At 47.5% G+C, this 27,234-nt stretch overlaps 1 protein-coding gene across 2 annotated transcripts in view; it reads left to right on the forward strand.

Moving 5' to 3' along the window:
• PRKDC (protein kinase, DNA-activated, catalytic subunit) overlaps nucleotides 1-27,234 on the forward strand; it is a 2,754,228-nt gene that overhangs the window by 276,292 nt on the left and 2,450,702 nt on the right. For both annotated transcript variants that reach the window (XM_085605657.1, XM_085605658.1), the window contains exons 17-19: nucleotides 1,458-1,570; nucleotides 11,887-12,046; nucleotides 20,739-20,825. In XM_085605657.1, the coding sequence (XP_085461783.1) occupies nucleotides 1,458-1,570; nucleotides 11,887-12,046; nucleotides 20,739-20,825 (360 nt within the window). The remainder of the gene's footprint in view (nucleotides 1-1,457; nucleotides 1,571-11,886; nucleotides 12,047-20,738; nucleotides 20,826-27,234) is intronic.

The raw sequence follows: 27,234 nt of genomic DNA on the forward strand, positions 1-27,234 counted from the left end.
ATCATATTGGCTCACCTCACTATACTTCTCTATAGCTATTCATGCTTTCCTGAAACTCTTTCCACAGGTATTTAAGGCTTGCGATGGCCACAATGGAGTAACAAAACAGGGAAAGCAAAGAAAAAGCTGCAGAGCTTGTCTGTGTCCCATTGGCAATTTAATAAAGAGACTTAATGTCTGTGTTTTCTTTTCTGGCCTTGACTCAGTAGCGTAGCTACCATTGGTGCACATTTGACACCAGGGCCCAAAACCCTCATGGGCCCATTGAGCCCAATGGTGTCTTTTTCCACCCAATAGCAGTCAAATGGGCAATTTTACTTGCTTGCACTGGGGCCATTGCATCCTTGCTAAGCTATTATTGTGACTTCAATGTTTCCAAAGCTGGTTACCTGGAAAATCTAGCCTTGTCATTGATATCTCCTCTGCCAGACATGGTTTTGTTCCTCTACTGCTGGGTATATGCTTCAAAAATACCCACACATACATGCTTGTCATTTGGCTTACAGACTGTGTTGTTTAGTTAGAATTCATCCACAGATGTTCAGCTAAATTTTAAGTCACTGTCACTATCCATATCCCTAGACTTTATACCCATATAAGCAAAAAAGGCCCATTCAAACTTTGACCAGACTTTTCCTGAAAATCTTCAGTAGATACCTGAATTTCCAAATGCTACTTCATCCAAGAAGACTCCATTTCATTAGGCAGCCATGCCTACTCCTTCAGAACAAGTGGAAATGCTGTTGCTTTACTGTAACGTGATCATCAGGATTATCTGCAAGTAAGCTATTTTAGTTACCGCTACATTAAGAAATACTTTCTGAAATATTTTCCAAGGCTGAAATAGTTTGGACAGCCAACTAATATTCGCCTGGCCCATACTTGTAATCATTGCTGCTTTCCACTGGTAGCTTCATCCTCTTTAGTTGTCTAAACCCTTACAAATTGATATGACTAGACAGAAAAGTAAGAATGAGGGCCTGTAATACTTTTAGTCCTAATCTCCTCTAGTCACTAGAACTTGATCTAAACTCTGGTTTCTATGTGCATGTCCTTGACTCAGATAACATGGTATTAAACTGCTCAGAGGTTTTTGTAGAATTGATTGGGGATATGCTCGAGAAACTTGGGAGGCAGGTTCCAAGAGAGTGTGGAGGGCCACATGCGAACTTTTGAAGTCTCTTGTTTAAACAGTTGCACAAGTTCTGGGTACATTTCACAGGCTAAGTAGCACTCTTATCAATGGACATGGCTATTTGTGCTGCTGATTTAAAAGATTACTTACTTTTTCTGCAAAACATTAGCAACACATTTGGCTATGCATCATGTGCCTGTGATTACTAACTGCACCGGAAAAGAAAATCCAGTCTGACTTGAAAATTGATGCTCAACCTTATTTGCAACTGTTTTCTTCCGGGGTTGTGCGTGCTAATTGTCTCCTTGCCTGTTTTTTATAGGACGATGTTGATGCCAGTGCTTTGGTGATTCCTACTTCAGATCCTGTAGCTAACCTGCAGCCTTCTAAGCCAAAAGATTTCACAGCCTTTATCAACCTGGTGGAGTTCTGCAGGTATATATTGCTTATTGTTTATCTTTTCCGTACCTACTAACACATCAGTTTTTGCTTCACATACTATGGCTCGATTTTCTCCTTTGGCATGAAAAACAGGGTGATGGATGGAATACTTGAATTAATCTCAGTCACTGGCAGTTGATTTGGGACATATACCAATCCATCATTTTTCACCCACTGTGACTTCTCTGTCTGGCTCCAGTCATATGCAATTCAGCCTTGACCCTGTGCCAGTTGGAACAGTCCATCCTGAAATGCAAGGCCAGGTTCTCCCTGAGCCGCAACACAAGCAACCCAGGACCAGTTTCGTCCTTATTAGGGCTTTGTTTAAGTGGCACAGTGTGCAAAGGACCCACATCTGCACATATCCACCATACTTAGGAAATCAAAAACAAGGTGATGGAAGGAATGCTTGAACTAATCTCAGACGTTGGCATTGATTGATTGGGATGTGGTTCGAGTGATAGTGGCATTGGGCATCTCTCCTACTTGCTAGAATTTTCAGGCTCTTTAACATATCACTACTTACTTCCTTTCTTATAGGGCAAGCTTAACTTTTACAAGTGGAAACATCATTCCTCTTATCTTGCCCACTGTCCTTCTGGTCATCCTTGTGAAGCTATCGGGTGGAAGCTGGTAAATTGTTTGTATTTATTCTTGATATTCTTCTAGTTTTTAGCACATTGCTTTTAATTTTTCTGCTAATTGCCTGTTACCACCATTAAAATAATTCATATTTAACCAAGCTGGGACATGCTCTACCTTATTAAGTTTAAGCAGCTGCCTCTTCCACCTCAGCTCTATGCTGTTGTAACATATTTTGAGGTTGGGTTTAGGTGTGTTTAGGTGTGTTGTTTCTCAGCATCTTTCAGGTCAACCTGAAGCTTTTTTATTAACACCCTCTGAGATTTTCTTCATACTGGCCATCTCGGCAGTGAACCAGAATTTACTGACATCTTTTAGTGCATTTCAAGCTGTGACTTTGCTGGTCTAGCTTAAATGATGATCCTGACTGATATTTGTAACTGCAGATTCCTCGACTTTGAATACTCCTCAGGCGCCAGACTGGATCCAGAAACTTTTCTCCAGAAATGCTTCTGCCCTCCCATTAGGTGCACCGTGCTACTTCCTGTTGGCTCACTACTGCTCCTGCAGTGACCGAACAGTGCCACATATAAACGACACTCTATGTTCTCATGTCAGTTCCTCTATTTCCGACGTGAATCCGGAACCCTGCTCCAAATTTTGTCAGCCTTTTGATGACTTTGAAACTAAGTCCAGCGAATTAGGTCCCCTCCTAAAGACAACAAGTTTCTAACTATGCAGTGACTGGCAGATCACAAATGGTGTCTACATCCTGAGGTTGTACAGATTGTCTAGACCTTTCCAATGGCGAGAGTGTGTAGCGCTAAAAGTTTGGTACGTTGGAGTTTCTGCATTCACTAGGCGTTGCTTTCCATAGAATAGAGTGGAACACAAGACTTCTTACCGCCTCTTCGCCCCCTTCACCGAAATATAAAAAAGATAAGGAAAAAACTTGCTCAATTCTTTCTGGTAGCATTGTCTTGGGTTAGAAGTATGTGGTTCCCAGAACTGTTGGCTTGAGCATCTGTCCTCCGATCAGGTTACCACTTCCGGGGGATCTTCCGTTGCACCAACAGGGTAGGGTCCTTATCGTGAATCTGCACAATCTACATCTCAATGCTTGGAGATTGAGAGGCGACAGTTGACTGCTTTTTTTTTTTTTTTTTTTTTTTTTTTTTAAAACCTTTATTCTTTTAAGTCAGGGACACAGCTATTCAGCCGACAACCTGGAGGTACGGCAGCTTTAGAAACACAACACAAGCGAGCGTCCACATTTCACTGACAGGAGAATCAAAAGGTTCTATTTTAAATAAACACAAACCCAAACCTAAACACAAGCAAGGCGATAAGTACTTAAAGCACAAAAAGGGTTCCCATCAGGGGGAGCGAGCCCCATTTCGTCCATCAGACACCGGTCTATAGTAAGGGAAAGGAGGGGAAGGCAGAGACTCAAGAAGACAAACACATACCAGCAAAGAATACAAAGCCGGAAAGAAAGCTAAGGGGAGAGCTGCTCCTCAGGCGGGTCCGGGTCTGGGGCCAGGCATATGCCCTCTCTGTACTGGTTCCATCGCCCCCATACAGAGTGCCATTTCCGGGGGCGCCCTCGAGCACAATACACTGTCTTCTCCCTAAACATGCTCCAATCCATGTTTTCCATCCACGCTGTCAATGTAGGAGGCCTAGTAGAGCCCCACAGGCGAGCGATGTCGCGCTTAGCTACCATGTTCCCTAGGGTCACCCACTGAGTCTGTGCCGCGTCGTGGTCAGTAGGACCCCAAACATTCAGGAGACAACACCGCGCCTCCGGCTGCATGACGATGCCCGTCACCTCCCCCATCACCTCGTGGATTCGCTTCCAGAACTCCATGACCGCACCGCATTCCCAATTAATATGTAGGAAGGTGCCCACCATACCACAGCCTCTCTTTCATAAGCCCTCCTCAGAGAAACCCATATGGACCAGCCTGGGCCCTGTCACGTAAACTCTATGGAGTATTTTAAGCTGCACCAGCCGCAGGCGCGCAGGGATCGCGACCTCTTTTGGAGAAGAAACTGCAAACTGCCAATCCTCATCATCTAATTCGAGGCCATCCCTAGTCCATTGATCGCGCAACCCTAGAAGAAGATCTGCCCGAACATTAATTAGTTTCTTATAAATGAGAGAGATCGTACTCTCTGGCATATGGCCATCCAGGATCCGGTCCTCTAACGGAGAGGACTCGGGCACCTTCTCCCCCTCCACAAGGACTGACCGCAAGGCGTGACACACTTGAGCGTATCGGAAGAACTCCGTGCTCCCTAGCTCATATTCCTTCTGCAGCTCCTCGAATGACTTTACCCTACCCTTAACCAAAAGGTCTCCAACCCTGGATATACCGATCAGGTCCCATTTCTCAAACCCTTTTGTATGCCAAAGCTTTCCCAGGATATCGGAGTCAAACAACGGGGTGGCAAGGGTAAGCTTACCCTTCCAGCCCAGTGAGTCTGTCGCCACCTCCCACACATGCACGGTCACCCTGGTGGGCCCCGTAAGGGTTAAGTCCAACGACTTCGAGTACAACGCTCTGTGGTAATTACCCCCACGCAGCAACCACCGGTCCATGGCGTAGCCAGGGCTCAGCGCCGGACCATAGACAGCATGGTTAATCGCGCTCAACTGAGTGGCCCAATAATAACGTCGAATGTCTGGAAGCGCGATACCCCCGTCATACCACGGAAGCGTCAACTTAGCAATCGCTATGCGCGGTCGCCCTTCCCACAATAGCGCACGCTGGAGGCTTTCGACCTCACGGAAATAACTGGCCGGGACCAAGTCAAGGGTATTCTGCAAGGCATAGAGGAAACGGGGAAGAGACATCATTTTAAACAGGGCGGCGCGGCCAAGGAGGGAAAGCGGCAACCGCCGCCAGCCCGCCACGTCCCGCCGCAAACGTGCCAAGGGAGGGAGCAAGTTTCTCTCGTATCGTAAAATGGGGTCGGTGGAAATGTAGATCCCCAAATACAAAAAGCCCTGCCGGGCGATCTGGATCGAGCAGTTTCGCGAGACAGGCGGGACATCACCACACAGGACATACAAGTATGACTTTCCCCAATTAATAACAAGACCAGAGTTCCTTCCGAAAGAAGTCAAGACGTCACAAACCACTATGAGAGATTTCTTAGGCGAGGTGAGGTATAGCAGAATATCGTCTGCGTAAAGCGAAATACGGTCTTCGTGGTCAGGCGACCAACGAATCCCACGTATATCCGGGTGCCATCGTATCCACGCCGCCAGCGGTTCAAGAGCAAGGGCGAACAACAACGGCGACAGGGGACAGCCCTGCCGGGTGCCCCTACCGAGCTCACACGGTGTCGACGCCCGCCCGTTCACCACGACGCTAGCAAGGGGCCCCTCATAAAGCAACCTCACCCAGCCTACAAAGCCAGGCCCAAAGCCGAACTTGGCTAGCACAGCCCACAGGTATGCCCACTCCACCGTATCAAAGGGCATCGTGGCATCGAGGGCCGCCACAATGGCCGGCTCTCGCATCGTGCCCGTCCTAGCAATCACTCCATGAAGGCGTCTAAGATTCAGTGCAGTGTTACGGTGCGGGATAAAGCCCGACTGGTCCGGGTGGATCAAATCGCCAAGCACCCGGCCCAGGCGGTTAGCAAGGATCTTGGCAAGGATTTTCGGCTCGGCGTTGAGAAGTGATATCGGCCGATAGGAACCACACTTATCCCGGGGCTTACCGTCTTTATGTATTACCACAATCGTCGCCAGTCGTTGATCGAGCGGAAGAAACCCATTCACCCGCGCCTCCACGAACATGGCGCGCAGGTGAGGAGCCAACTTATCCGGACGAAGCTTATACAACTCAATCGGCAAACCATTTGGGCCCAAGGCCTTACCTGAGCGCAACGCACGGATAGCACACGCCACTTCGTCAACAGTTATATCTCCATCGAGGTCATCCCTATCAATGGCAGAAAGGCAGGGCAGAGCAATATCACGCAGAAGGTCGCACGAGTCCTCAGTCGGCCTATCCGAAACCGAGGTGTATACCGTGCGAAAATAGTCCGAGAAACACCGGACTATACCGTCTGGGTCAGTGACAACCTCTCCCCCATCCATGGACAACTCCGGCACCACTCAATTAACACGCTCTTTTTTATCCAACCACGCCAACAGTTTCCCGGCCTTATCACCAACATCGTACAATCGACCCTGCTGCTCCCTATTGAGGGTCTTGGCAGCGTTCGTCACCAGATCCCTGTATTCCAATTGCTTCAAGCTCAAATTATGCAGTGTGGCCGCTGCAACATCCCCTTCCAAGGCCACTTCTAAAGCCGCAATCTCGTCCTCAACTTGTGTCACCTCGGCGTCTCTCCGCCGCTTGGCGGCCACTACCAAGGAAAGGGCTTCCCCTCTCAATACAGTCTTAAAAGCTTCCCACAAGGACACCGCAGATTCAACTGAACCCTGATTATCTTGAAAATAGTGATCAACTGCCTTCAGCAACGCACTGCGCAGCTTGGGGGTCACGAAAGTACCAGGGGTTAATGGGAGCCACCCTGCCCCCCACTACCCGGCCAATATCCAGACGGGCCCACACCGGCGAGTGATCGGATATACCCCGTGCCATGTGCCTAGCCTCAGATACCAATGAGGCGTGCGCAGCTAGAGTGAGCAAGTAATCAATCCGAGAGAGACTACCGTGGGCCCCGGAGTGAAAGGTATATTGTCTCTGAGTGGGGTGCCGTAGCCTCCAACAGTCTACCAGGCCAAAAGTATCTATAAAATCGGGAAGCCACTTCTGAGCCCCCCCGGTGTCCCTGGGGGGGTACCTATCGAGCAATCCAGATCCAACCGCATTGAAGTCTCCTCCCACCACCAGCATCCCTTCAGGGAGTTCCAACAAGGCCTTGCCCAGATCAGCAAACGTGGAGGCCTGCAGGGCAGGAGGGACATAAACAGAAACCAATACCAACGTTCTGCCCTCCCACCTCCCCGCCACAGCCACAAAGCGCCCCCTGTCATCAGCGATGGTGGAGTCAACCTCAAATGGTAGGGAAGCTCTAACAAGTATGCCCGCACCCCTGGAGCCCGAGGAGAACCCCGAGTGAGCAATGAATTTATAACCCTTTCTATTAAGTGCATAACGCGTATTCCCTATAAGGTGGGTCTCCTGCAAGAGGACCACATCTGGCGAGGTCCGTTTCAAGAATTGTAGGACTATCCCCCGTTTAATACGATCCCCTAAGCCATTAACATTCCAGCTAATTATGTTTAAGCCCCCATCCCCAAACACAAAGAGACCTCCGCCCCCCCCGGAGAACCACAATCGGACAATACTGACAACAGTTACTACGCCTTGCAAGAAAAAAAAACCCAACAACAACCCCAACATCCCAAATCCCCCCCCCCCCCTGCACCCCTGCGTCAGCTTACAAAGCCCCCCCAACTTGCAGTGTGCCTGTCGCCCTATCAAAAACAAATCTACAAAGTACCCCAAGGGAGGAAAGAGCTCCTATCTTCCCCCCGCCGCCCTCCCGTTACTGCAGTAGGGTGCTAGTCACTGTCCGGGGCTGAGTCAAAACAGACCGACACCGGAGGTATCACTCCTGTCCATCCCGGTCGCCTTCCGCTCCAACCACGCGGTCCCCGCCGGGCTGTCGCCGAGGGAGCGCATCCAACCAGTCCCCTGCCATGTCCGGCGATTCGAAGAAGAAAGTCCGATCCTCATACACCACACGTAGCCTGGCGGGGAAAAGCATGGCATATTTCAGGTCCATCTCCCTAAGCCGCCTCTTCACCCCCAGGAAACTCTGCCTCTGCTTCTGCACCATCTGGGTGAAGTCAGTATAAAAGCTCACAGAGGCATTCTGAAAAGGCACCGGGCCTGTCACCCTCGATGCTTGCAGGATAGCGTCTCGGTCTCGAAAATTAAAGATCCGGGCGACAATCGGCCGCGGGGGGGCTCCCACCTTAGGCCTTCCGCCAGGCACTCGGTGAGCCCGCTCAACCGCAAAAAACTTGCCGAGGCCCTTAGGCGCAAGATGGTTCACCACCAAGTCCTCGACGAGTAAATCCACGGAGAGCTCCTCCGAAGTTTCCGGGACCCCAATAAGGCGCACATTGTTGCGCCGGGCCCGACCTTCAAAGTCTTCGAGCCGGCGGGCGGAGAGGTCATTCGCGGTCCGTAACTTGCAAACCTCAGCCTGGAGTTCCGAGACATCATCCGCGAGGCCAGTAGTCTTGAGATCCAGGGTCTTGACCCGCTCATTGGTTTTGCCCAGGTCCGCGCGAATCAAGTTGACATCAACCAAAATCATGTCCACCTTGTGCGCCAGGGTCTCGAACTGTCGCCCAATCGATGATTGCATCCCCTCAATCGCCCCCTTGATATCCTGCAATGATAACTCCGAGGCTGGGGATGGATCGGCCTTCTGTGCTTCCAGCGACTGTCCCGATCCACCAGGCGACCCCTTCTGCTGGGCATAGCGATCCATATTGTTGGATTGGGTATAGCCTCCCCGCCTGGTAGTCTTAGACTTCGGCCTCCGATTTGGTCGACATCTCGAACAGCAGGGCGGTCAGTTGCAAAAAGACGTCCCTCACTCAGCCAGAGGAAACAGGGACAACCAGGACTTCAACAGCCAGCCAGGGTCGAGTGAAGGTCTTCCAGATAACAGGGGATCGGCATGAAGCACTCCCGAACCAGAGCAAGCAAAGGGCGAGAAAGCGAAAGTGAAAGTGCAGCGGCACCCGTCCGCCAGTTCACACCTCCCAAGGTCGCTGTTGTTCAATTAGTGGCCGGGCATCCTGCCAACGCAAGCCCCTGGCATCCTTCGGAGGTAGGCCGCAATCTTCCGCCATGCACAACTTCGGTTCCCGGTGGGCGATCTTAGCCCGGATAACGTCAATCGCCCCAGCTGTGACTCATCTGCAGGAGTCCGTGCATGAAAATCAGGATTTAGGACAGGATGATTGCAGGGGGGCGCGTGGGTCGCGGGAGCTCAAGGCTCACGCGGCCATCTTGGTCAAGCGCTAGGCTCCTCCCCCAGTTGACTGCTTTTGATCTACTGCCAGAGGTGTTGGATTTAATCCTCGCCACCAGATGTCCTTCCAGAATATCCTTTTATCCTGAGCTCTGGGACAAGTTTGTGCCCCGGTGTGGTATCTGGCCAGCTGACCCTTTACAAGCTAAGTTGTCGGTTGATCTTTTGCTTGCTTTTTCTTTGTCTCAGTAGGGCTTTGCAGTGGGCACTATTAAAAGTAATTTGTGAGCCCTTTCAGCTTTTCTATATTTGCCAGATCAACCGTCCTTGTGTAAATTACCTGTTATGAAAAGGGTTATAAAAGGTTTGACAGTTGTTTCCTCCCAAGCCATTTGTGATGCCACAGTGGGACGTTAATTTGAGCTTGAATCTTCTTATCTGTACGCCTTTTAAGCTGATGCATAGCTGCTCATTATATCTCCTGACTGTAAAGATTTTTTTCTCATTGCATTTACTTCACCTCGCCGCATGAGTGAACTTCAGGTACTGATGGTGTAACCACCCTATACCACTTTTTCCCCAGACAAGCTGGTGCCCTCACCCAATATACCTACGTATTCACAGAGAGGACTGACAGTGCAGGCCAGTGGGTGCAGTGACTGACTGGCTTTGCAAGGAGGCCTGTTGTGAGCTGGGTGACGAGAGCAAATGCTGGAAAACCTCAATTTGCGGCTCTCTCCTTGTCTCACTCTGGGCAGTTCTGAGGTGACTGCGGATCCTGGGGATGAAATCTTGGTTCTCAAGTGACAAGGGCATTAGTAGCAGTTTGTGATTAGGACTTAATGCAAAAAGAGGGGCAGTCTGTATCCAGGATCATGACAGGGAAACAGCCATGGGACTCTGCACCTGTGAATCAATTTTTCTGCTGATGCAACCTACCTCCCAATGGATGAGCAGGAAGGCCTTTCTTCTCTTCGCCTTTACAGAGAAAGTGTATAGCTAGCTAAACACCACGGAGCGAAACCTACCGCCTATGATTCTAGTGCAGAGGCTGTTGAACTGCAGTTTGTAGATACTAGGAAGAAAGGAGACCTCACAGAGGGAACAAGGAAAATGTGTAAAATAAAACAGTGCAAGTAGTGGGAAAAAGGCGTGCCAGAGACTTTCGCATTGCAGTCTTACATGTGGACATCAGTTGCCCTCTTGAGGACTCAGTAGAAAGACTCAAATGTACACAGAGCGAGAATTATGTGGGTCTTTTGGTAGCCTATTTAGGATCTTATTTAGACAAATACCACCCCCTTATCCATCATCCTGGTGATGTCTTCCTACGGAGAAAACAAGAGTTGAATGTGATTGTGCACAGTGTTGGAGACCCTTAATGAACAAAACGTACGAGAAAAACCCCTGAGGACTGTGACAGTCAAAAGGGAACTTTAGCATACTCTTATTCTCAAACCTATGACCATTGAGATGTATATGCTTCCAGTCATCCCTTTCTGGCATTCATTGCCCTTTAGACCCAGTCTGGTGTTCTGGAAATCTTGGTGAATACAGTGCCTTGCGCTTTTCTCCCCATTTCCTCCACGGCCCATTTCCCACACCAAAAAAATGGCTCCACCCCAGGGACCATTTATGTATGTATTTGTTTGTTTGTTTTATTTGAAAGTGTCCTATCGTGCTCCGTCACGCTAGAGTATGTGGGCACGGTACACAAAGAGCAACAGATTATATTTAAGAGTTGAAGTAATAACAATTAAAATAGATGGCACACCAAGCGAATGTCGGGTACGGACAATTATTACTCAAGAAAATATAGCAAGTCTTCGTCTGTATACGAGAGAAAAGAAAACAAAAGAATATCGGATAGGGTCAGCATTGAAAGCCACTACTCATTAAGAAGGTATCGTAAGGAAAGAATAATTTTTAATTGTCCGTAGAAGAATATAAGACTGGGGTGCTCTCTTAATTTTGTCAGTAATGAGCTCCCAGAATGTGTTAAAAGCGCTTATCTGTTTTCCTTGACCCAACAGCCCCGTGGTTTATTTTTCTGCCTTTTTCCCTCCCCATTGATCTATACTCTTTAATTTTAGTTTCAGCCTTGAGCTGAAGGCCAAGATCCTGGATAGGTATTGGGATAGGTGTAACGGCAATCTCTCTTGCAGGGAGGCAGTCTCAGTGAGGCGTCTAGCACGGTCTCCACAGCGTCCACCAGCATGAGTCAATCAGCCGCACAGCGATTGTAGAACCTAGAAACTGTTGTTGAAAACTACTTCTTCATTCACACCGAGATTTGCCATGCATTTAAGGATAATGATGTGTGTTGCCTTTTTAAGTATTATGGGCCACAGCAGAAATAAAGGTAAAGTAACAAAAATCGTGCTGTAAAATTCACAATTTCGATGATAGTTTTCATAATTTTGTCTCCTCTTGAAAGATGTTGCTCGATCAGCTCAGTTGAAGGAATATATACCCCCCACCACTTTCATATATTATGAGACACGACTGATTCGAAATTACTTTTGCATTGTAATATACAATTTAAAAGTACTGAAGATTTTTCAAGTAGCATTCAAGTCTCAGATTATCAAAAAAATGTTTTTAGCATAAAGGTGCAAAAGTCTTTAAAAATCAGCCACATTGAAGATATGCAGACAGATGTAGTAACATGAATACAGAGAGTACTAAATATTGTCGTTTTCAAGCCTTTTTTTAATCATTGATTTTTATTTTGAATTCTGCAGAGAGATTCTCCCAGAGAAGCATGTCGAGTACTTTGAACCATGGGTGTACGTGTTTGGTTATGAGCTTATTTTGCAGTCAACACGGTTGCCTCTCATTAGTGGATTTTACAAATTACTTTCGGTAGCAATGAAAAACGCAAAAAGAATAAAATATTTTGAGGTACGTTTTTTTTAATGCTCCTGGAGATTACCTATTTTTTTTGAAAAGTCATGTTGTTTTGAAAAATCATAATCTTTCTTTTACTTAGTGATTTTTGTTGTCATGTTTTGTTTGTATTTCGCATTTAGTTCAGTGTTGAAACTTCACTTTGGTTTTCATTAAAGCCTGCTCATTTACTGTTGTATGATGTCTTTTCCTGTGTTTGACTTGGTCACCTGCAACAAGTGAAAGTGTACCTCGGTTTTGGTGTCCTCATTGTTGAACCTATGTACTTTCTTATGTTTTGCATCATTCTGACTACATTGCTTATTTTCTGTCCATTCTTGACAGTTAAATTATTACACAGGCTGGTTACTCTACAAAGTCTTGTTACTGTAAAATCAGGTATATGAGGGTGAACATGCCATTGTCCCATTTCTGCAACTGTCCACTTTTCTTGCTTTCTTCCACCTGCGATTCTCAGTCTATCCTCTTCGCCCCCTGTTCTTTTCTCCAACTCTTTAGTTTAATCGATGTATCTTCTCTTCTCCACTTTGGCAGTGCAAGCTGTTGCACTCTTATGTTGCCTTCTGCAATGCTTTGCTTTACTTTAACCTCTCTTCAACTCCAAGATGTTCAACTCTCCCCTCCATGCCTTGGTTGTGCGGTTTTCGGCATATCTTGGGTTGCCTACCTCACCCCCTGCTAGCCTCTTCCTTAGCCTTTTCATAACTGCCTGTTGTGTGCTTCGCCCACTCTGTTGGCTGAAATCCCTTCTCTTTTTCGGTCCACCACCCCGTCCTTAGTCTTCCCTTCCTACTTGAACTCCTTGTGGTCCTTCTTGATTTTTCTGCCTCTCCCTGTCTATCCCAATGGTATTCTCTTAGGACTCATGTTATCTAATAGAGACTTCTAGTTGTAGATTCCTTACCTTTTGAATTCCCCCCGGGCGTCAGTCTGGATCCGAAGATTTTTCATTAAAAGTACCCATGCGCATCGGTAAATGGTGTCGGTCGGCTCTACGTCTGTCGTTGGCGTTGTATTCACCGGAAATGACGTCGCGGGACCCACATCGATGCCGCCCAGACGCTCTGATATCAGTTCTTTCTTTTTCCCCGATAGCCTAAGTGCAGATCTGGAGAGAGCTATCCCTTAGCTGTATTTTGGCTACCCTTTTTTAATTTATTTTTTTACTTTTGTTGAATTTTTCTCCGAGTCTTGGACTCCTGGAGACATCAAGATGTCCCAACATAGGTCCGGATTCAAGCCCTGTGGATTCTGTCATCGTATGATGTCCAAGACGGATCCCCACCTCGTGTACCTCTGGTGCTTGGAGCGTGACCATGACCCGAAGTCGTGCTCCGAATGCCGGGCCATGAATCCAAAGGCTTTGCGAGAGTGGCCCCGAAAGCTGTTGGAGGCCCGGCGCTCGTCTCCACGTCGCTCCCATTCTCGATCGAGAGGAAGATCCCGAGAACTGTTGTGGATCCAGCACCCTCATCCTATTCGAAATCTTTGAGACATTCAGGTACGCACAAGAAGAAGTCAAAGAAGCATAGACTTTCTTGGACTTCACCCCTTCCGTCGGCCGATGTCTAGGTCCTCCGTCTCCGGAGCCTCTTTCCGAGACGACTCCGCGCCTCCCCACCTTTCCTAGGTGCCGTAGCATCTCCTGCCCATTTGCGCCAATTTTATGATGCCTTGCAACCTTCTCTTTTAGGCAACCTGGCTCTGCTGGTGCGCCTTTCGGCCCCGCTGAGTCGGTTGGATCCAGACCGACATCAGTCATTCCAACTCCACCTTCCCCGACGTCGATCCCTGTGGCGACTCTCCCGACGCTGATTGTGCCACCCATCGGCTTTGACCCCATCCTCATCCCTGACGTGGACACTGAGCTGGATCAACGTCGGTTCTGACGCTGTAAGAGACTTTTGTCACTTTGTTTGTCTCTGGTGTTGATTTTGTACTAGGAGATGGTGAAGCAGACTGGAAGGTGTAGCTGGACTTCTTCCAAAGGCCCATTATCTTCTGCTCCCCCAGATATGGAATCCAAGAAGCTGGACCATCTTGGGAAAAGGATGTTTTCTTCCTCCAGCGTGGCATTGCGGTCGGTGAATATCGTTTGACTCTTGGGCCGATACTCCCATACCATCTGGGATTCAGTTGCACTGGTGCTGCTTCAGTGCCTGGAGGAGGCCCAGGCCGTTCTCTCCCAGGCAGTTGCAGACGGGAGAAACGCAGCGAAATTCACCATTTGTTGTGAACTGGACACCACCAGCTCACTAGGCAGAACGGTTGCCTTGTCGGTAGCATTACAACGCTACGCCAGGTTGAGGACTTCTGGCTTTTCCGGGGATGTCCAGTCTACCCTGATGGTCATGTCCTTTGATGGCACTCGCTTTTTCTGCGACAAGGCAGACTCCATGCTTGAGCCCTTTAAGGAATCTCGGGCTATGGCCAGATCCTTGGGTCTTATGGTTCCAACCTGTCCCACTCAGTCTGCCTTTTGGCCCTTTCGTGGCTTTGGAAGGGGCCCAGCCACGTCCTGTCCAGCCCAGCCACCGAGTCATGCAAGCTGTCCAGCCTCTGCGTGCCCGCGGACATGGGACCAAGCATCCACGTGGGTCAGGGAGCCAGCGGACAGGCTTGTCCACCCTTTCCCTCTCTGCCACTCCCTCCAAACCCTCCTAGTCTGACATTTCAGGCCATCATCTGCCAGTCGGAGGCAGGATTAGCCTTCACCACCTCTGCTGGCAGTCCATCATGTCTGACAGGTGGGTTCTGCGGATAGTCCGAAGGGGCTACTCCCTCCCCTTTGAGACTACCCCTCTCTCCATGCCAGCCTCCTACGAACATATGTCGGTGGATCATTTGGCACTTCTCCACATGGAAGTTATGGCTCTCTTGGCCAAGGGGGCCATAGAGGGTCCCTGTGCCAGATGTAGGACGTGGTTGTTATTTCCGCTATTTTCTGGTGCCCAAAAAGGACAAAGGCCTGTGTTCTTTCCTAGACCTTCGGACCCTCAACGTTTGAAGGAGAAGTTCAAAGTGCTCACTTTCTCCCAGGTCCTTTCGTCCCTTGACCCAGGAGAATGGATGGTAGCGTTGGACTTGCAGGACGCTTATTTCCTGATCCTCATATTGCCTGCCCACAGACGTTACTTATGGTTCAAGGTGGGCCACAAGCACTTTCAGTTCACTGTGCTCCAATTTGGCCTTACCAGTGCCCCTCGGGTGTTTACAAAAGTGATGGTAGCAGCTGATCTGTGCAGACCAAGGGTGCCAGTCTTCCCCTATCTTGAGGACTGTCTGTTTAAGGCGGGCTCGCCCCAGGCTGTCATCTCCCACTTCCAGACTACGGCAGACCTTGTGCTGGGGTTCACTATCAATATGGCATAGTCACACCTAACTCCCTCTCAAATGCTCCCTCATTGGATAGATTCTGGACACAGTAGAGTTTTGGGCCTATCCTCCCAAGAAGTGAGTCCGGGATATTCGGGCTATGATTCCGATGTTTCAGTTGGTGTCCTGGATTTCGGTGACTGATTCTGAGGTTGCTGGGCATCATGGCCACCTGCATCCTGCTGGTGGATCATGCCAGATGGCATATGCAGGCTCTGCAGTGGGACCTGAAGTTCCAGTGGGCGCAGCATGCGGAGAATCTATCCGACTACGTCCAGATCTCAATTGGAACTGCGCACCAACTGCAGTGGTGGCTAACAAACCAAGGCTGCAGTGGTGGCTAACAAACCAAGGTTGGTGTCAGAGGCTGATCCCTACCCCAACCAGATCTGACGGTGGTGACAGATTCTTAACTCCTTTGATGGGGCATCCACCTGGGAGAGGCAGAGATCAGAGGCATCTGGTTTCTGGTGGAGGCTGGTCTCCATATCAACCTTTTGAAGCTCCCTGCGATCAGACTAGCACTGAAGGCATTCCTCACCTCTCTCAAAAGGGAAGTGGTACAGGTGTTCATGGACAACACCACTACATTGTCATACTGCAACAAACAGGACGGGGTGGGGTCGTGGACCCTTTGTTGGGACAAGGTCTCTTTCAGCGGTGGGCAGAACCTTGGTTTGATCTGTTTTCCTCCAAAGAGAACTCGCAATGTCCGCAGTATTGCACTTTGGAGTTTCCATAGCGGTGCTCACTCACGAGTGGTGCTTCGGCCTCCTCTACGCCTTTCCACCTATTCCACTTCTGCCCAGAGTGCTCAAGAAGATAAGGCACGACCGGGCTCAAGTCATTCTTGTGGCTCCGGATTGGGCACGATGAGCCTGGTATCCTGACCTTCTGAGCATGGCCAACGATCCTCTGATCAGACTGCCCCTTCGGGAGGATCTTCTGTCGCAGCAGCAGGGGATGGTTCTTCGTCGTATCCTGTCCAGTCTCCACCTCCTTGCATGGAGATTAAGTGGCGGCAGTTTACAGCTTTCTACCTTCCACCCGAAGTCTGTGTTGCCATCTTGGCAACCAGGCGTCCCTCCACAAAAACGGTATACACCTGTAGATGGAACAAATTTGTGGCATGGTGCACAGCAAAGGCTGTGTGTAGGAAAGTAGGATCTGCTTTTATGGTTACTTCAACTTTTTGCTGGCATCAGTATTTTTTTGACTAGTCTGACTGGGATCTTGCTAATCAGGTGCCCAGTCACTGTGCTTCCTCCCTAAATTGACTATGGTAAGTACTTCTGTACCTCCACAATTGGCTACTGGTGTGTGTGAGAAAGTGCCATCTTTCTTGCATGGTATGCCCCTACTTTTTGCTGAATTGCTGAATGTACTTTGACTGAGTGTGCTCTGGACTCCTGCCAATCAGGTGCCCAGGGCCTATGTTCCTTCCCTAAAACACAAAACACAAATTGGAAAACCCTGTCCACATGTCAGCCCCTGGTAAATGGTACCCAGGGCCTTGTGACCAGGGAAGGCCTCTAAGGGCTGCAGCACTCATTGTGCCACCCTTACACACACACACACACACACACACACACACACACTGCCCTTGCAGGCTGGGTGTCTGGGTACAAGACAAAACAAAGAGTCGACATGGCACACATCCCTGTGTGCCATGCCCACTACCTACACTGCCATGGCATACATCAGCCACCCCTCTAGCTGGGTGCCCTATGCCAGTGGTGTGGGCACAGGAGCAGGAGCCCTGTGCCCCTACAGTACCCAGGTCCATTCCTGGGCACTGTAAGTGCAGTGCTGCCATTTAAGAGTACATGGTGCTGAGAGCTCGTCAAACACAAACTCCACAGCACCATAATGGCAACACTGAAGACTGAGAAGTTTTGTATCAAATTTCTCAGCACATTAAACCCACACTGATGCCAGTGTGGGATTTAATGTACCAAGCACCCCCGAGGGCATCTTAGAGATGCCCCCTAAAACCTAACCAACAATCCACGTCTGTTCTGAGGCTGCCACACAGCAGACATGTGGCTGGACCCCTGGGTAGGAGAGCCCCTGCTCTCCTGGGCCAGCAACAATGCACATCCTGGGCGAGGTGCTAAATCTCCTCCCCAGGATGGGCAGGGGGAAGATTCAAAGGCATGCCGCCTCTGTGAGCTTCCCCAGGCCACTGCTACCCCCCACTCTGGTGGGAAGCTTGGCCTGAAACCCCAAATAAGGACAGCCTGCCAACCCCACCCCTCAGGTGGGGGAGGCGAGGTGAAGCACATCTCCGGGCTCTCGCCATGTTGAAGATGGGAAGCCCTGCCCAATCGGGACTAGGCTACTGTCCCCCTCCCACAGGAGAAAGACAGGATAGGGGGTGTACCCACCCCAGGACAGGGATCCCTGTAACGCCCCTAAATCTAGTATTTAGGGGCACCCTGAACATTCCTTCCCCAGATTCCAGATTCCGAAATCCGAAGAAGAGCTAGAAGAAAAAAGACCTGCCCTGCAGCTGCTAAGAAGAGAGACATCAACTGCTTTGGCCCCAGCCCTACCGGCCTTTCGACCCTCGAACCTGTTCTTGCTCCAACCCGGCATCTCTTGTGGTCTACACCTATCCACCTGGCTTCGCTGGTGTAGGGATCCTGGTTTCTGGGGTATCCACAGATGGGGTAACTCTCCAACCTTCTGTCTTCCACGGGGTTTATTCAGGGTCAACTATGAAGGGTCCTCCTTCAAAACTGCAACTGCGACTTCCCCATTGACTTTTATTGGACACATGGGTGTGTTTCCATCCTGCACGCAGCGTCCGTGGGGTCCCTGGGTACTTACCTTGGGTGGTTCCTGGTGTCCCCAGCTTCTTTGAGTCTCGTGGTCCAAGGCCCGACTTTGGTTGCAGTTCACATTCCACTTTCTTAATATATGGATTGGTCTACCCCTGGAAATCACTGCATTTTGTGCTTGCTTACCTATTTGCAATTGAAGTATTGTGTATTTGTGTTTATATCTCTGGGTAGGAGATATACCAATGTATTAGTGAGTGTTGTGTAATAAATAGAAATGTTTATATATACACTGTTTCTTTTTTCATTTAACCTACACTACAGGGCTGGTAAAACGAGCTGCTTAACACTCTTTCAAAATAAGCCTGAAGGCTGATGACCACTGCTACCACTTTGAGATCTTTCAAATGTTCTCAAAGACCACTAAATCACCACAGTGGTTGCTTGGATTAGTGCAAGATGCTTCACTTAAAAAAGTGTGCACCATATACTAAGCTAGACTTATACACTGTTGATCCCCTTTCCGCCCCTCATTCAGAGGTTCTGTTTTACATATTATCTTTGGCCCATCAAAGCTGTGCTTAAGGCACCCTCTGGCCATTTCTCCCATTGCCAATAGGTTTCTGAAGGGCCTTACTCATTTGTTTCCTCCGTCTCCTTTCATAATGCCCCAATGGGATTTCAATTTGGCTTTCACTTTTACGTGTGCTCCCTTCGAGCCACTTCATAATTGCCCTCTCAGGCTTCTAACCCTCAAGGCTGCTTTCCTCACTGCCATCACCTTTGCTTGCAGAGTTAGTGAGCTCCAGGCTCGATCATCCAATCCTCCCTATCTGTCTGTCCATACAGGTAAAGTGGTGCTTCGAACAAAAGCTTAGTTCCTCCGTAAAGTGGTCACGCCCTTTCATGTGGGACAAATTCATTACCCTGCGCACTTTTTAACCGCCCGCATCCCTCCAAGGACGAGGAGAGACTCCACCGCCTGGATCCAAAACGTGCCTTGTCTTTCTATCTGGATCGTACCAAAGACTTTCAGGTGGACGATCAACCCTTCATGACTATGTGGATGCCAAGAATGGTCAGGCAGTACAGAAAAGGACCCTATCTTGATGGGTTGTCCTCTGCATTAAATTGTGCTACACATTGGCAAAGAAGGAACCTTCTGTGGGGTTATGTGCTCACTCTAATAGTGCAACAGCGGCAACCACTGCATTAGGAAGCGGAGTCCCAGTCTTGGATATCTGCCAGGCGGCAACATGTGTATCTCTTCACACGTTTACCAGACACTACTACCTGGACAGCCAACTCCGGAGGGATGGGTATTTTGCCCGTTCGGTTCTCCAGGACTTTCTCATGTGATCTTGGTTCGCAGACCCTCCTCCAAGGTTGGTATTGCTGGGGTATATATTCTAAAGCAAAGGAATCTACAACTAGAAGTCTCTATCAGTTGAGCAAGTTACTTTACCTTCTATAGAGATGTATCTGGTAGAGAAATATTCTAGTTATATATTCCTTACCACCCCACCCATCCTCCCCACTCTGCGAACTGATTTCTAGTGATAGGGGCTCCCGTAAAGGGCCTTAAGTTTAATCCACCAATGGTCAGTGTCTGTCATGGCTCTGCGCTTCTGGCGTGGAAAGTAGTGTTAAGAACTGACGTCAACGCGCTTAGGCAGCTTCTATGTCGGCCCGCTACGTCATATCTGGCGCGCACGACGGCTGACGCGGAGCCGACTGATGCCACCTACCAGCGCGCAGGGGTACTGCTAATGAAAAATCTCCGGATACAGATTGACGCCTAGGGGACATTCTTAAAGGTAAGGAATGTAGAACTACAATATGGCTCTACCCGATACTTCGTTACCGAATGTAAGTTACTTACTCCATTTGTCCATCTCCTTGAGTTGGCTTGTTTCTTGTAGCTTTTCTTTTCTGCTGCCTTCTGATCATTTTGTTCACTGATGTCCCACACCCCTCCGGTTTATTTGCTGCACTGCATTTATAGCGTTCATTATTTCTTATTGCTAGGACTGTGCTAATTTCGTTAATTTCTTCAAATTCTTTCATTGATGTAAGACACCATTGACATTGTTTGTGTTCTCCTGTAAAATATCCTCATACTTCACAGTGGAGGAGTTGTCTATAAAACTGTTAAATAAACCAAGAAATGGTCCAGTAGTGCAACAGATTCAAAAGAGATATGTTCTCCGTAACTCACGTGAAACCACAACACTTGTGCTTGAGAACAGAGTTATTATAAAACGTTGTCTTGGTCAGTGAGTTTTGGTTGTCATTCTCTTGTTTACTGACTGTTCATTTTGAGGTCATAGACACCTGTGCTAGCACAGCTACTGTGCATGTAATGCAGTCAAGAAGGCCTTGGGCTCTCTGACTTGATTAATCCTTGTCACATTAACCCACAATCTTAGAAACTCCAAGCAATTTGATAATATAGAAATTGCCAGAGGGCCTTCTGTTTGTTTGCATAACCGTTGAATGCTTCCTAATATTGTGATTTTTATTTGCAGGGTGTTAATTCAAAGAGCCACAAGAAATGCCCAGTGGAGCCGGAAAGGGTCTCCTGTTTTGCGCTGTTCGCAAAATTTGGAAAAGAGGTAAGAATGAGCGCAGATGGAGCAGAGCTAAGAGCTGCAGGTTGTGACAAGAGGGGAGATGCATGACTGGTGCTGTATTGGGAAGTGATTAGGATGTAGCTCTTATAGAGGCAAAACAGGTGACATTTAGGCACTTGATGTGACTTCTATGCTATAATATGTCACTTTTCACCTTGTGCCGTTTGTCCACAGCACAGTTTATTGCAAGGACACGAATTCCAAAAGATTACATCTTTAGAATTACAGTTTATGAATGGCCACAGGTTAAATTTACAATCCAAGTGAGAGAAGACTATAGTATCAAATGTGTGGCTGCAAGCTAAAAAATGGCCACATCTATAGCGGCTTCCCAGTGGTGGGAGAGCCCACTAAGAGCATAGTGTTGGTGTACTGGGTTTAGGTAGAGTAGCCCTGATTAGGAGTCCCTCAAATTGGGGCCCCGTCTTGAAGGGAAAGAATGGTTTCTCTTTAGTGGACACATGATTTTCGACCAGACCCTAATGCTTGCAAGTAATTTCTTTAATTTTATTGCTAACTATGCTGTATGGGTTGACACGGATAAGCCAGTCTTGATCTGCATCATGTGTACATGGTTTCAACAACTCTTCCCTCGGGTTATACCAGGTCTTATTCTGTGTCTATCCTTTCTCTTTGTGTAGCCCCTTTTAACTAGGCACTTGGCTATAATATCAGATTCTGTAAAGTAGTCATCTTTTTTGGAACCATTCCTACAGATACATAACAATTGTCCGAACTGAAGGTTATCCTTAAGGTTGCGGGGATGATGGCTCTCGTATAAGAGTTGTTAGAAAAAACACATTTGTCCTTGTAATCTGCCATTAAGTAATTCGGTAGGTCTGGGGCAAACCCAGTCCCCATTGCAGCAACTTTGGTCTGTAAGGAAAAAGTATTGTTAAATGAAAAAAATAAATTCTGAAGAGCACTACGGAGCAATTCCATAATAAACCATATAGGAACCTGGTGGGGACGTTCTTTACAGTCAATCATTTCTTCAATGACTCGTAAGTCTTCGCCTTGTGGAATATTCTTCCTTAAGGACTGGATGTTCATAGTAACCATTAGATCAGAGCGCATTTCATATTCCAGCACTTAAGTTTTGTTGAGAAAGTGCATACTATGTCTCACATAGGCTTTGGTTTTACAGACTAAGGATTTGAGGAAGAAATCAATGTATTGGCAGAGAAGTTCCAAAATCGAACCACATTCGGAAACAGTAGGTCTGCCAGGAGGGTTTTGTAAGTCCTTATAGTGTTTAGATAAGGTGTAAATCACAGGGATGTTGTTTATTAAGAACGCTGTATTCGTTCTTATTATAAAAACTACTCGCCAACCCTTTGTCAGTTAGAGTTTGAATAAGTGCTTGTATGTCAGCCGTGGGATCTGTATTGATCTTCCTGCAACAAGCACCATCTGAGAGTTGTCTCAAAACCTCTTTACGATAATCATCAATATTCTGTACTACAATTCCTTTTCCACTTTTCCCATTTGGGTATTCTGTGGTGAGCCAGACGAAGGTTCATTTTTACATGTCATAAACCTTTTGTACTCTGTGACTGTCTACCGCTTTGAATCCAGAGTTTCCGGAGGAATGTTTTACCTCTCTTGTGTTGACACCGGTTTTTCTCCCCTTGTAGCACAAGGTATATGGTGGCCATTTTCATTAGGCTCATATTTATTCATTTGTGGTTATTTCTATTCAGGCTCTACAATTTCCTGATGATTAAAAGAATTTTTGGACATATATTTGTAGGGTAAGGTATTTAATTCTTCTTTACCATCCAGATAAATTAGTTAGTGACAGACTTTTTTTGATTTTGTTTGCTTTAGTTCGCTACCATTGTTTCTTGTCCAATGACTATCGGTTTTAGGGGTCAAAACGTTGACGTACTTCATTGCTGCCCGTTATAAAATTATTCAATTGCACAATGTGAATGAGTTCTGTGCAATTAGAAACATGATTTGTTAACATTGGATATTTTCTTGCAAATTTTTTTTGTGCACCTATTATTCACCTTTGTCACAATCCCTTTCACTGCACTGTTTTCTTTGGAACACATATTAAGACTTTTGCGGGTGGCCCCCACAAAAACCTCTAGTAATCTCTTCAAGATCTTCGAGGGCAAAGCCTGATATAGTCCAGCAAAGCCTGAGATAGGTCTGCCGGAAATCCGGCGTCTTGCCTCGGGTGGCTCTGCAAGCTAGCTTTCTTCAGCTAGTATAACTCAATTGGCCTGTCCGATGTTTGCCTCTGCTCCTCCAAGAGCTTTGACAACTTGACCTCGACAATGTAAGGATCCAGGGTACTTTGCAAAACTTGATGAGTCATGGCGAACCCCTCTTTCAGATACCTTGCACAGGTGTCATTTGCTTGATCCTTAGCCACAGGATCCGGGTCGTCACTGCGGTGCAGCACTAAAAAATTGGAGTGGGATTTGCCTCTCTCTAATAGCCATGCTAGTATTTTACCTGATTTAGCCCTTTCTCGGAGCAGTTTTGTGTGTACGCTTGTATTTCTCCAATAAAGCCCATTTGTTTTTCAGCTGGCTTTTTACTTCTAACAGACTGCATTTCACCAGGGTGTGCATTCGCCTGCTCTTGGAGGCGTGCCTGCGTAAGTCAGTAAGTTCTTGTTCTCGCTGTGTTCGTACCCATTACACCTGCACTTTGCCTCCTCTCCCCATCATCCCCCTTTTTACGCCACCTTGTAGGCCTCCCATTCCATCCGTCTGCTGTCTGTTGTGCTGGTTTCGGGAGAAGGAAGAGGTGTATTCCCAGGCATGGGCTCTGAAGGCCACACTGTAAATGTTTCTATAGGCGACCGCCACAATGGGATCTTGGATCTGTGCCATCCGAGCTCAATCATTGCCACTACTGGTACTGAATAACCCCGACAAATATTATAGTGCATTTACAGACTTGTTGAGATCAAACTTCCCAAAAATATTTATAACTCTGAATATTGCATTTTGCGGGAAAAGTCTTCTTTTGAAGATAACTTTTGCAGTCACCAAATAGTCTACTGCTCTTCCTGAAAACATTCCACTTCATGCATTGCAATGAAAGAAATCCTTAGGAGGTGGAATAATACATCTAATTGAGAATAGTTGCATGGTGACAGAGATACTTCTGTAAGCTGCTCCAAGATGTGAAGGACACGGTCTTAAAAGAAAATGGATGAACGGCTGGCTAAAAACTCACTGTTTGTATATTTGCTGTGTACATTTACTCATACATCTTGTTAGACCTTGCGCCATTGGCGTGGGTCTCCCCTGCATTTTTTGCCTTTTGCCGCCTGTGTATTTGCTGTGTGTTGGACTTCACTTTGGTGGTCTAGATGTTTTGGCTCTTTGCCACTGCTGTTCAGTGCCAAAGTGCAAGTGCTCCCTTTGTAAATTGTTTTTATGGATTGGTGTTTCCATGATTGGCTGATTTCATTTACTAGTCAGTCTGCAGCACTGTTTGTGCCACCCTCATAAGCAGACTGTAAATGTGACTCAGATCTGCCACTGCAGTATCTGTGGGCAGTGTGGTACTGCCATGTGGACTTGCCAAATGTACCCACTTGCCAGGCCCTACCCTTCCCTTTTCTTACAGGCTAGTCACCCCTAAGGTAGGCCCAAGGTACTTCTGTGGGCAGGGTGCAGTGTATGTGAAATGTAGGACATGCCCTGGTGCTTGTGGCATGTTCTAATAGTGAAATGCTGCCAATTTCGTTTTTCACTATTGCAAGGCTACCTGTTCCCATAGGATAGAATCGGGAGTTTGCTTATAACATCTTATAAACCTAACTACCCCGGCAACAAGGTAGGAACATAAAGTTTGATATGTCTGAACTCAGAATGTTAAAATACATCTTTTAGTGAGGGTGATTTTTACATTCTGTGTTTGAAAATGACACTTTTAGAAAGTAGGTATTTTCTTGCTTAGCCATCCAGTGTGCCTCTGCTAGGTTTGTGTATTGCATGTCTGGCATTGGATGACAGGGGCTGGGCAGGAGCAGTCGCTCCAGAGAGTCTGAGTCAGGGCTGGGCTGAATAGACCTGGGCTGCATTTAGAGTAGGGGGGAGGAGATTTCCTTTCACCTGAATGGGCCTGGTCTGCTTTCCGCAATGCTGTCTCCACCTCCTGCCAGGAAGCGCACCAGAGTGGACAGAACTGGTTTTGACCAAGCACAGGGCTTCTCTGCCACCAGAGAACAAAGGATTTTGTAGTATAAATATTGGGGCACACACCCCAGAACTTTAGATCACTTCTGGGAATTAAGAGGAACCTTTGCCAAGGAGAAGAGCCAGAGAAGCTGAGGAGGAATACTGCCCCTGTGCTGTTTTCGGTCTGTGGTTCGCCTGCAGTGGCTACTTGCTGCCAAGGGAAGGAGAAAGGACTTTGCTGTTTGCTGTGTCCCCTGCTTGAGGAAGATCTCTAAGAGCCTGAAATTGAGTTTGCCTCTGTTCTGACGTCTCAGGGACACAAAGACTTCACCACCAGCTCCCCTGAACTTCCTTGTTGGGAGTTCTGACCTGCAAAATGGTACCTGTCGTTGTTTTGGACCTCTGGAGACTGTTTTCTGCTGGGAGCTGGAAAATCAACGCAACACCGAGAAGCGTGACACATCCGTACCTGTTTCCGATGCATCGCAGAAGAAATAGTTGCAGCGCCTGCCGCGGCTAGAGAAATCGCTACATGCCACATCGAGTGCATCGATCTCCAAAGTCCGCGATCACTGCACCGATTTCGACGTAAGGCCTGCTGTGCGGCTGCAAGAATCCATACATCGTTCCGGATCGTCACATCGCATCATGGTGCCAAGTCTGTCGCATCGTTGGGGGACGCAGTAAGAAACCGACGCATCACCTCCCCACGCAGTAAGAAACTGATGCATCACCTCCTCTCCGGTAAGGAACTGATGCATCACCTCCCCTGTACAGCAGTAAGGAACCCACGCATCACCTCACCCGGAGCAAGGACCCAACGCATCACCTTCCCTGAGGCCCTTTTTGCTTTGTGCGTGACGCATCCAAGGTACTTTGTGTAAAACGTGTTGCATCTGCAATTTGTTTTGAACTGAACTATTTCTACCATTTGAAAGTCATATTTTGATTACTGTATTGTGGATTTTTGTCATCTTGGGTCGTTTGGTTTAGATAAAGATTACTTATTTTTCTAAACTGGTGTAGTGTCCATTTGTAGTGTTTTCACTGTATTACTGTATGTGTTCACAAATGCATTATACACTGCCTCTGAGATAAGCCTGTCTGCTCGTGCCAAGCTACCAAGGGGGTGAGCAAGGGTTATTTTAGAAGTGTATCCCCCTTACCCTGACTAGAAGCAAGAGTCCCTATTTGGACAAAAGTACCTACTTCTGCCAACTAGAGACCCCCATTTCTAACACATCTTTATAAGATTAGTTCTCTGGGATCTGTGGGACTTCAGGCCATGTTGGCAAGTTGGTGTGACAATAATTGCAGTTGTCCCTATAACAGAAGCTAGATATTACTGCAAGCTCACTAAATAACCAAATACCTCCTTTTTGGGTTTGGCGTAGACAAGACTTTTTATATTTTACAGACCTAAACTGAAGGAACCATAGGACAGGTAATGAAACAAAGCAATTAACTATTGTTATACTTTGGGTCCTGGTGAAGGCAGTAGGTACTATCCAGTACATGGTTGATTATGCTAGTAAAAGTTGATTTCGAGTTGTAACTTAAATTCAGTGTAAAATAAAGGTGTTGGGCCTGAATTAGGACTTAAAATGCTTTACAGCACCTACGAATATGATCAGTGTCTATGTGAGTATGATTCTTTGGGATGGACATCATGTGATTTCAGCATTCTCAGCAGTTTGTCTCAGTTCTTTTACTAGTCCAGTGTTTAGCAATGGACAAAAGAGCATGTTAAAAATGTTTCAGTTCTGTTATGATACATCTATACGTTCAAGCAAGCACAGCTTTGTTGGAATTTAAATGCTAAGGAAGTTTTAAACGTCAAAACATCCACTACCCTGTGGGTCGTATAGACCAATATCACTGATCAGTGTGGAAGCTAAGGTACTGGCGAAAGTACTGGCCACGAGGTTGGTTGAGATCATCTCTACCCTGGTACACCCGGACCAGTCCGGCTTTATGCCAGGTAGGAACACGACGTTAAACATCCGTCGTCTCCAGAACGTATTGGCCCGGAAAAACTACATAGAGGAGGATGCGGCGATTATATCCTTAGATGCCTCGATGGCGTTTGACTCTATAGAGTGGCCATATATATTCGAGGTGCTAGCGCGGTTTGGGTTTGGTCCTAAGTTCCTAGCATGGGTGCGCCTCCTCTATGAGGACATCTGGGGCCAAATACGGGTTAACAATCATACATCCCGAGCCTTTCAGTTAAGGAGAGG

This window comes from Triturus cristatus, chromosome 5_1 (genome assembly GCF_964204655.1).
Source record: "Triturus cristatus chromosome 5_1, aTriCri1.1, whole genome shotgun sequence".
NCBI lineage: Eukaryota > Metazoa > Chordata > Amphibia > Caudata > Salamandridae > Triturus > Triturus cristatus.